The sequence below is a fragment of the Lontra canadensis genome, unplaced genomic scaffold, assembly GCF_010015895.1.
Source record: "Lontra canadensis isolate GAN:19392208 unplaced genomic scaffold, GSC_riverotter_1.0 scaffold7, whole genome shotgun sequence".
Classification (NCBI taxonomy): domain Eukaryota; kingdom Metazoa; phylum Chordata; class Mammalia; order Carnivora; family Mustelidae; genus Lontra; species Lontra canadensis.
In genome coordinates this window covers 35,846,735-35,858,270 of record NW_022631001.1, presented here as the reverse complement: position 1 = coordinate 35,858,270, position 11,536 = coordinate 35,846,735, and the positions used below count along the sequence as shown (strand labels likewise).

The window sequence follows — 11,536 nt, the reverse complement described above, 5'->3', positions numbered from 1 at the left end:
TCATAACTTCCACCCTAATTAGTTACAAAGATAAGTCTAAAGATTCTTAGTTTTGTGTACTAATTTACATTTATATTTAAAGATTAATTTTACTTGTATCTTAAAACAAGAATTTTATGTTGGAAAAAAAACAAAACAAAACCAGAACTAAATACATTTGTATAAAGGCTGTAAATGCCCCATGGCAAATGTTCTGTTTCAATTTTTTTTTTCCTACCACAATTAGAGACAGGTCTCTGCAGACAGAGACCCGGGTTCTTAAGGTTCACCTTTCCCGAGGAATTGTGTGCTGCGGATGTGAAGAACACATAGAAACCACTCAGATTTCTCTTTTTACAACTGTACCAGAACTTCACAGCTACAATGATAGATGAACACATGAAAAAAAAAAAATAATGACTTCACTCAAACAGGATTTAGAAAAGTCAGGGTGACCTCAGGGCCAGGGCACCCCCCTGTGTGGTGAGGTTTACAGTCAGTCATTCAATAATGGAGAGTGTGTGTGTGTGTGTGCACGTATGTGTGTGTGTGTGTATATACAGATATCTATATATATAAATAACCATGTTCAGTCCTTTACAAGCCTGTAAATATGATGTTGTGCTCCATGTTCACTATTTGAAACTTCAAATACACAGGCCATGCACAGGAGAGTTTCTTGTGTATCCCTGTTTGTTACCACCTGTTAAAAAAAAGAAAAAGTATATACTTACATATACACAGACACATAGAGGGAGAGAAAAACCCCCACATAGCAAACACGGTCCATCTGTGCCATGGCAACTAGGGTTTGCTTGGAGAGGGACGGCCTCAAGTTCAGCAGGGAGACTACTGCACACGTCCCAGCCTCATGCTGCCCCCCTCCAGTATCAACTCAGGATAATTAGGGATCTGACTTGAATCCTAGCTGAATCCTAGCTGAACTTAGTTACCATGTATTTACCATGTATAAGACATACCTTATGGACAGGGTCTCACCCCTAATTTGAGCCCACAAGAATTAGTTCGGGTTTTTTAGGAGGGTTGATTTCTTTACAACAAAGACCATTTTCTAGAATTCTATCCCACTAGACAGTCGTTTACCTTAGGAATTGCTTCCTATCTTATTTTTAAACTTTTACTAGATTTGTTTCACAACAGCTCACGAGAGATGCGAGCTCCACGAATACTAGCTCAGCACTGTTAACCAGCTGTGCTGGGACTCAGTACCCTAGACGCTGAGTAAGGCACAGTAGTAGAATCACATCAAATGATCCCGCTTTCCATGCACACAGGCTTTACCTTTCAAAACGTACTCTGAAACATTCATCTGCTTCCCCTCTTGGTTCAAGTCACTGGACTCCAGCTCTCTCCTCCTTGTGCCCGTGGCCTTAGCCTGCGTTCTTCCCTTGAGTGACCAGATCTGACCCAGGTCCCTGTGGCCCCTCCCCACAGGACCCTGCCTGCTTCCCAGAGCCGTTCTCAGAAGGAACTTTCCAAAAAAAGCAAATCTAGCCCACTTCCCCACAGTTTCAGTGATGCTGTTGTGTGTGTGTTTTGTCTGAAGACAGCTCAGTGTCTTCAAACACTGTGAATCTGAGGGCCTAGTCCAGCATGTCACTCCCCCCCGCCCCCGCACTATGGGCCGCTTCACCCATTCCATTTCCCTTACTCTCAAGGCATCCGAGTGTATGGCCCCTGACTGAAGAATACAAACTCACACACTTTTAACTGTCCCATCAGGGCACACAGTACAGTCTGTAAGTACACATAGATTTGTGTTTGTTTGTTGTTTTTTTTTTTTAACATCCATGTCATTCAGTGGGCTCTAAGTTCCTGAAGAACGGGGACCGTGTTTCCTAGTAACTAGCTTGGCACAAAACAGTTGTTTAATAAAAATGTGTGTGGAGGGGGGAGCCTGGGTGGCTCAGTGGGTTAAAGCCTCTGCCTTTGGCTCAGGTCACGATCCCAGGGTCCTGGGATTGAGCCCCACAGCAGGCTCTCTGCTCAGCAGGGGGCCTGCTTCTTCGTCTCTCTCTGCCTGCCTCTCTGCCTACATGTGATCTCTGTCTGTCAAATAAAAAAAAAAAAAAAAAATCTTAAAAAAAAAGTGTGGTAGGAATGAAGAGCGACATAATAGTCAACATACATTAACTACGTAGCGTACACCCGCTCGGTACCAACTGCTTCACACACTGTCTGGTATAATAGCACAACTTCATGAGTGGGTGCCCGGTCACCTCCCTCTGACAGCAAGTGAGGCCAGGGAGTGGCCCAAAGGGTACACAACTGTCACCGAAGAAACGTATCTCTGACTTCGAAGACCTTCTTCCCTAACCATGAAGCCATGCTGCTCTAGACAAATGAATGGATAAAGTAAGAGATTATTGACATTTTTTTTTCCTGGGTAATAAAGATTTGACTGAATACTGGTTCCCACCTCCTTCCTTCCTAGTCTTACTTCCTGCCCCTTCCCTCACAAATAGAAGACTCTAAGCATGCAGGCCTTCCATCCTGGAAATCTCTCTGTCCCTATTTATATGCAAAGAAATGCCATGCCTTGGGGCGCCTGGGTGGCTCAGTCAGTTAAGCGTCTGCCTTCAGCTCAGGTCATGATCCTGGGGTCCTGGGATCAAGTCCTGCATCGGGTTCCCTGCTTAGCAGAAAGCCTGCTTCTCCCTCTCCCACTCCCCCTGCTTGTGTTTTCTCTCTCACTGTGTCCCTTACAAATAAATAAATAAAATCCTTAAAAAGATAAAATAAGAAATGCCACATCCTGCTGTTCTTACCTCTGCAACAGTCCTTGATCCCATGCCCTCTACCACTGCCATGGCCCAGGGTACCAGCAAAGCACCTGGCCTCCCCCACAGGAGCCACCCTGCCCCTTCCTACTCCCGGTACACAGCAGCCACAAGGACCCTGTGAACAATACAACTCTGACAAGAATGCCCTCTTGCTTAACAACCCCCAGGGCCTGTATTCAACTTCCAAACTCTCCAGCCAGTAAGGCCCAGGAGCTCCGGCCCCATCTGGCTGCTCCTACCCAGCCAGCTCCCTGCTCCTTGCTTTCCTCTCTCTTTTTCCACACCAGCCACACCAGCCTATTTCTAGTCCTCCCACCTGTCTGCCCACCTGTGGTACTTTTCTCTACCCTCTTTGCCCAGTCATCTGGCAGGGATGCCTCCTCTATCTCTGCCTGAGGGAAGCCTTCTCTGACCTCCCTCCTCAGGTCAAATACTCCTGGCATCCGCTCTCTGGACACCATGTACCGCCCTCTGCCAGCTACCAGCCTCCATGTGGTTTACATCCATTTTGCGATTGCTTGAGGAGCGCCTGCCTCCCTCAGGGGCTTCCAAGATGGCTGTCCCCCACCCCCATCTAGTTTACATCTCAGCCCCTGACATGTAAGTACACACCCATGAGACAGCGCTTTTCTTGGTAAATCTGAAACATGTCTGTTTACCCATCAAGGCAACTTAAGCACCAGCTGTTTACATGCCTTGAGGACGCCCCATTCAATACTCTGTACGCCCAGGTGTCTGTTTCCCAAGGATACCACAGGCAAGCACTGTATGAATGTACTGTAACCACTTCTTCACCTGCCTCTTTCCCTGGAGCAGGCCAAGATTTGCTCTGGAATAGGCACTGTTTTGCCCGCACTGCACTCTGACAGCGATTATAATCTCTCCACAGTTTAGCTGAATGAAAGCAAATATTCTCAACAACCTCTGAGGTGGGGCATCTAGACGAGAGCATTTTGTTTATAAGTGGAGGAGGGAACTGAGTTTAGAGACGTTCAGCGACTTATCCAAACCAATGTCATTAAGTAGAGCTGCATCTTAAACCCCAGTCTTCTGACTGCGTGATCATGAAATAGCCGCAAAGTAGCTTTCCTATCCTTCTAAGTCTTTGTTTATGTCTGTCACCAGCTCTGTGACCTCAGAGAGGCCTAACACTCCTTACCCATAAAATGGGAATAAATATGACCTCATAGTCTGCAGTGAGAATTTCATAATATCACATTTACAAAGGATTTAGCACTGTGCCTGGAGCCTCCATGATCTGCCTTACCGTCTTGCAAACTCTCTAGGAAAGACTATGTTCTATTTATCTTTTTTAGCCTCCAGGCCCAGCACGAGGCTCGAACTCGTGACCCTGAGACCAAGAGTTCCCTGCTCTACCGACTGAGCCAGCCAGGTGCCCTGAATATGTCCTAGACTTCATGATTAAGATTCAAAAGGAGGAAAGAAAAAAATGTTTCTAGCAACCTGTATGTATGTGTGTGTGAATGCAATTCCAAAGACAACGGGAACACTTGGCCTGTAATTCGGTGACAGTCTTCCTTCAGTCTGTCTGGATATTGTCACTCAGGCTCTGCATTTACAGGTTCACCTCAATTTCTGTATCATCCTGTTGAAATCAAAGACTTTAGCTCACCGGCCAGCAGGGTCTGGAACTGGTCTTGCTGACACAGGCTTTGTAATCCAATACCTAGTAAAATGCCTGCAACTACGTCCAGCAGCTGTCATCCTGGCTGTGTTCCTACATCTCCCCCTGCCGCCCCCGAGGAAGAGCTGAAAAGAACTCTCTTTCCTTTCTCAATGAGTTGATTTCATTCCATAATCCAGGAGTGCTGGTATAATTTCAGCTTTTCTAAATGCTAAATTTCTAGCAAATATTTACTGAGAGCTACTAATTCATCACAGCAAAGGAATTTTTCTAGTTGCTTAATGATAAATTCTGGAATTAAAGTAATGCTCTCTCTGGATAGCCAGGCTGCTTGAAGTCACATGTTCAAGGAGAACTACTGATTTGGTCTCATGGATTTTGTGGCTAAACAGATGCTTTCAATTTCTTCCCGGCCTTCTTTTCCTCAGCTGTGCTCTGTGAGGCAGGGGTAGGGATGGAGGGCATAGTCCTTAAAATGCTGACACAGACTCAGAACTGGTTTGTAAGGACAGCTCAGACTGCTTCCAAGAGGGATGGGCTGGCCATTCACTCAGAGAGTTTGGGTGAATTCCTAAGGCTATTAACTGTCCACACCAAGGTACGACACACTCACCTTCTGCCCATCTGAGCACAAAGTCCCCTGTTCCTAACTAGCAACAGAAACCAGCCGTAGGTCAGGGACCCGCCAGCACCCCAAACCAGGATCTGCTCCGTTTTCACTAACAACCATTATAGAACAGGATACTAATCAATAACATTCTTGGTAAACAATACTAACTAACTAAACAATAACCTGTTCTTGGTAAAGAACAGGTTTTCCAAAGTTTCCCCCCAGATTGCTAGTCTCCTATGGACATGCCAGAGAATCCACCGGGATTCTCTCTCAGGAATAAATGAAAATTACAAGCACAATTATCTGTCAGCCAACTGTATGCCCATCACGCGTCTGTGGACTTGAGACTCCCCGCAGCTCACTGCCATCCCCCTGAGCCGCAGGTCTCAACTACCTGGGGAGCCATTAAAATAAAACAATGGCCATGCTGGGTGGGCCCTACCCGCCTCCCCCGAAGTTTTAAAAGCTTCCTGTGTGGGGATACCTGGGTGGCTCAGTCAGTTAAGCCGCTGCCTTCGGCTCAGGTCAGGATCCCAGGGTCCTGGGATCGAGTCCCACATCGGGCTCTCTGCTCAGTGGGAAACCTGCTTCTCTCTCTGCCTCTGCCTGCCACTTTGCCTGCTTGTGCTCTCTCTGACAAATAAATAAAATCTTAAAAAAAAAAAAAAAAAGCTTCCTGTGTGAATCTGATATGCATTAGGATTTTAATTTTTTTAAGTTTTGTTTATTCAGTTTTTATACTGTTGTGAGGAAACTGGGTCCCTCTGGCTCTGGAAAGTTAAATACGAAGGAATTTTATGAGCCGGACAGCCCACTGGTACCTCGAAATTGACCATGGAGGATGTATTTATACCACGGAAATGGGCAAATGCTAATAAATCAGGGTTTGGGGGGTGGTGGGGATAGTTGGGGTTTTTTTTTTTGCTTGTTTTTTTTTAAAAGTAGCACACCACTGATGGTGAACTCTAGTCGCCATGGGTCCAAAACCTCTGGGTAAAGAACTTCTGCTCTAAGTATTCTAGTTCTTAATCCTAGTAACAGCGTAACAAAGCAGGGCTTCAGAGGGCTGAGTATGTGACCGTGATACTGTCTTGTGCCCCTTTGAGCAATCCTGTTTCTAAGTTTTGTTTTGGAATTTTTCCTTCACTTAAGTCAAGGAATATTAATTTTTTTTTCAAAAATGAGCCTAATAAAACCCCTTACTGCATATTTTGTAGGCAGATTTTTGAGGACATTGCTGTTCTTATCACCTTCTTCCCAAGTATCCAAATGGAGCCCCGATGAGAAATTTGTTTTAAAGTTAAACATGAGGGGATCCTCCCTTACTCTCCAGCACTGACCAGGGGCACAGGAAACTTCTCCCATCATGGACTCTGGACACCAACCACTGCTTTTACTTTCCCTTTAGCTGTCCAAGCTTTGACCATACTCTTCAGCCTATGGGGACTATTTTCCGGTCATGACATTCTAATTTCCATTTCTTGTGGTGCCAAGGGTTTGTATTTTGCGATCATAGTGCGCATTACTTCTTATAGGGCCTTGCAATCCTTGGTGAAATGAGTCAAGGTGTATTTGAAGTACGAACCCACTGACTCAGTTTTTGTCTCATCTGCAATCTGCCTACTCGGCGGCTGGGACTCACGCGGGGCTGACACTGGAATGACCTAGAGAACGGTAAGTATTCACGCTCGGCTTCTCTCCTCAGAGGTCCTGATTTCGTCGATCTAGGATGCAGCCTTGGTGTCAGGCTTTTAAAAGTTTTAAAGTATTTTAAGAATTTCCCCATGCCTTTCTAACGTGCAGCTGAACTGACCCACCTGAATTCCAGTTTTCCTGAGCTTCAAAGAGCTTATGAGCCTCGCCAGATGAGACCCTGTCTCTTCTAGAGACTTGAGCCCAAGCAGAGCCCGAGCTTTTGCCCTGGGTGCTGTGGATTCAAATGGTGACCATCCCACAGCCTGCTCAGCACCCCTACACCCCTCCACCTTCCTGCCCCCTTCCCCTCCCGCGTCGGACTGCATCAGCCACAAGAAGAAAGAGGCAAAACAGTTACCAATAAGATCGTGAAGTTTTCCAAAACACTGTTCATCATGTATTTCTCTGGTAAGTGTTTGAGCTTGTGGATGAAGTTGATCATATATTCACACATTGGGGACCGGTTTATTCGGTACACAAATCGGCCGTTCTCAAACCTTGCATACTCCGTCTGTGAGGGGAGAAAGGAGTTGAGCACGTTTACACTTTGGACTTCAAGATACATGAAAACGCTGTTGCTGCCTTCAAAAGCATTTTTCTTTTCCTTTTTCAACAGAAGTCATCTGCTAGATGCTGTTGTACTAGTTACACAGTGTACTTATTTTAAAAGAAATCCTATCTCCAAACTTAATGCCATACTCAGAAATCCATTACTTTTCTGGGAACTTGAAAAAAAAACAAAAAACAGTGGAAACAGGATAGCTTTAGAGAAGGGTTGTCTAGGTCAGAAAGAAAAGAAAGCAAAGGTCAGAAAGAAATATAATCACCTACTTAGTGATTTTCTGCCTGGAAATCTGGGGGAGCAAGGCCCAGCCAATTACAACTCTTCAAAGAGCCCAGAGAAAATCCTCCCCCACTGTTATAAGGCCTCACAGACCAACGACTTTGGCAGCTAATTTCTCTACCTCAGGAAAAACTACTTCACACTGATCACGAACTCTTGACTGTGAGTGATTTATGTTTTTAATAAACATGGAAAAGAAAGAAAATACGGGTATGGAAGATCCCACGGAAACACTCAGAAATAAGAGACACATCCCTAGACAGTCTTGGATCAAAGAAGAATTAAAAAGGAAATTACAAACTATCTCAAAAGTAATGAAAAGGGAAACACTTGACATCAAAACTTAGGGGACCTGATGAAGCTCTACTTGGAGGAAACTTAACGAAGCAGTTTCATGAGTTCACAATTAAAGGTAAAAAAATTATAGAACTAAACCATGTCTGAAATTAAAAAAAAAAAAGAAACAACAACAAAAAACCCACAAAATAAACCCAAGCCACAAAGAAACCAAAGGAAACCAGGAATAGGAAATTAATAAAGATAAAAGCTCAAATAGATGTTAACAGAGATAAAAAATGTGGGCAGAATAAATTAAAAAACTGGTTTCTTTAAAAAGTCAAAACAAAATCAAGCCTTCACAAGCTTAACTGAGAAAAGAGACAAAACCACAATTACGGGAGAGATCGGAAGATCTGTAAAAGGTTACCTCGTGTAACTGTAAGGCAATAAAGCCTAGAGGAGAGGATGACTTCCCAGCAAAGTATGAATTACTAATATTGAACCACGAAGGAGAAAACTCCAGTAGGTCCCTTATGGTGGAGGTGACCAAAAAATTGTTGAGAGACTCACCACGGAGAAAGGTACAAAGACCAAATTGTTTCACTGCTGAGTTTTATGCAAATCTAAAAGAATAATTACTCTTATTGTTATGCAAACAATGCCAGGCCGCAGAAATAGGCAGGTGTCCCAATTCTTTTTATGAAACTAAGGGACATAAAGAGATTAGAAAGAGGAGTGTCCTAGTATCACTTAGGAGATGCTAAAATCTTATGTAGAACAGCCAAGAGAAGAGTCACCGCGTCCAAAGCAGGACTTTCTTCAGGAATGTTGTGGTGGCTCCTACATGGGATGGGTACAAACTCATGATGCCCACAACTTGGAGAAAAATCATGTAAGAGATGCTGAAAAGGCATTTGATAAAATATTGCAGCTGTTACTAATAAAAACCCTAGGTACAACGGGAAGAGAAAGAAAGCACCTAAATACAAAATAAAGACCACTTACACAATCCAACAGTGAACGTATATAACCCGAAATGGTAAAACACCAGAAACAACTCTATGGGCAGCAGTCACCACTCACCGGCCTACTTCTTTTTATGACAATGTTGGAGGTTTTAGCAAATGGAAAGAAGGTGAGAAAATAAGCAAAACAGAAAAGGTGGCAAAAACATCGGAAAAGAGAAGATGAAATAAAGCCTTCTGTTTTTGCTGCTGCTATGAAAATACACATAGAAAATCCAAGAATCCAAGGGGAGAAAAAACTACTGGAGATAATAAATAAGAGAATATGGCAAGATGGCCAGGTAAAACATAGATAAGCAAAAACCAAGAGCTTTCCTCTCTTCTTGTAATTAAAACCCAGAAATAAGAAATTGCATTAACGAATTATATACTATTTAGGAATACATTTAACAAAAAAGGGATAAACCTATACGTAAAAACTATAAAATCTTATTAAGATAAATGAGATAGAAATGCAAATAGGTTCTCAACTGGAAACATTTAGTATTGGTATCAATTTATCCCAAAATAATGTCTAAATCTAGTACAATTGTACTAGATTGATCAAGCGAGGATTTCGGTTTTCTTTACTGTTGTTGTTTTTTTTTTTTAAGTGATCTCATTTTTTTGAAGAAGAAATGCTGTTTACTAGCCTAGAAAATATATGGAAAACAACAGCCAGATTGACTTGAGCCTGCAGAGCAATGTGCTATAAAGCCACTGTAATCAAATCAACATGGCACTGGGACGCTGTTGAGATAAACAGAGGGGGAATCAGGGAGACTTTAGGAATGGCTCCAGGGATGTGCGGTGACTTAAAGGACACAGATCTCAGATCTACTCAGTGGGAAAAGAATGAATCACGTAATAAATGGTTTTGACACAAACGCTTGTGTACTTGGAAGAAAACGGTAGCAGATGCCCATCTCACACCAAACGGGGAAGTACATTCTAAGTGAATTAAAAGCTTATAAACTCCACCTGCCACACTCACACCACCTTCTCCATGAAAATTCCTGGGCCTTCATCAGCCAAAGGCAATCTTTGCCTGCTCCCTGAACTTACAGAAGACTTTGGGTCTGTTACTGGAGGACACGACGGGGGCGGGGAGAAGAGTTTAGAATCTGGGACACTGAGTCACTTGTCCGGTTTGTCTTGTCCAGGCAGGAGGTCCAGCTCAGGTGAGGCCTGACAGTGGGGCTACCCAGCAGCCATGCCGACCTGGAAAATTCTACATTCCCAACCACTGAGTGGTAACTGTGCTCCCTCCTCCTCCAAGGATCTGGGAGGTCATCTGGGCTGCAGGCCTCACGAGCCTGTCAATGATTACATGGCCACCTTCTTGCCTACCCCCTCCTTGGGCTTCCCAGACATGCACTGAGCTGGCTCCCCTCCTCTCACACCCATTTTTGTCCTCTGCCGCTGTCTCCCTTTTTGCTCACTCCAGGGCCGGCTACTGCTCCCCAAATTGAAACCCTTATTCTCTGCTGCTATTTGCTCTCTGCACCTAGTTCTCCATTTCCAAAGTCTCAGTGATCCTGAACGCTCAGGATTTCCCATCAGTATTCTCAGGCTTCACCTGTCTTCCAAACTCTCATCTTGCATCTGGAATCATCCCGATTGTGTGCTCCTGAGGACCCTCCTTTCTTATCTCTGTTGGTGGCAGCACTGTCCTTGCAAACACAAAACGTGGGACCTCTGACTCTTCCTCCTTGTGGGTTTTTAATATCCAGTGAGTTTCTAAGTTCTATTCAGAATATCTTACTGGATTCCCTCTGCTACCATTTCAGTGGAAGCCCAGGATGCCTCGGGTCCCGTCAACCATCTAGTCAACTCTCTTCTATCCTCTCTGGCTCACTGTCACCCCCTCAACACCATTCTAGGGAGGCCCAGTCTGTGCTCAGGAAGCTACAAGGGCCACGACATCCCAGGTCCTCACTGTTCGGCCCCAAGTCTTAACGCCCTCATGCTCGCTCCCGCTCTCCTGCCCATCGCCTCTGCTCTCTCCCATGCCCTGGCATGAAGTCTGCCACACTGAGCCTAGGCTCTGGGACCTGCGAGCTCCAGGACCACCGTGAACCAAAGCTGCTTGCTGCACATGGACTGACTAGAGGACGGGCAGAAGACACTGAAAAATTCAACTTTACATGGAATGTCAACTGTAAGACATCAGTCACACAAAGCAACCGCCCTGGTAAAAAAAAAAAAAACAAAAAAAAAAACACACTTTTTTGACAGGGAGGGAGGCCATGAAATATAAAAAGCTGTAAACAGGTATTTGACCCCAGTATGTGCTGTCATCTGTTTAAAAGGATTAAAGGAGTGGAAAGGGCAAAAGCACCACCACCATGTGAGATGTCTGAGCTTTACAGAAGGCAGGTGGCTTATCAGCTGAATTCCACCCCGGTTGTAACCTACAATATCTAGAAGTGCCCTTGGACCTGGGGTGGGAAGGACACCATCCAATGGATGGCAGGGCCTGTCTGCCCCGCTTCCACACTGCCCCCACACCCCACAACACCTCGGGGGGGGGGGGACTGAATGCTGCTGGCCACACAAGGCGGGTAACCGCGGTCAGGGAGGGCTGGGGTAGACCTTCCTCTCCCTATCTTCTTCCAGGTGCTTTCAGATCGTTCTGTCTTTTTAGAGGTAACAGGGGAAAGAGGTGGGAGA

At 44.8% G+C, this 11,536-nt stretch overlaps 1 protein-coding gene across 11 annotated transcripts in view; it reads right to left on the bottom strand.

Moving 5' to 3' along the window:
• Positions 1 to 202: 202 nt before the first annotated feature.
• Positions 203 to 11,536, bottom strand: part of TEAD1 (TEA domain transcription factor 1) — a 253,414-nt gene continuing 242,080 nt past the window's right edge. For all 11 annotated transcript variants that reach the window (XM_032853505.1, XM_032853506.1, XM_032853507.1 and 8 more), the window contains 2 exons: positions 7,095 to 7,247; positions 203 to 682 (listed from right to left, as the gene is read on the bottom strand). In XM_032853505.1, coding sequence (XP_032709396.1) covers positions 569 to 682; positions 7,095 to 7,247 — 267 coding nt within the window. In that variant the 3' untranslated portion in view covers positions 203 to 568. The remainder of the gene's footprint in view (positions 683 to 7,094; positions 7,248 to 11,536) is intronic.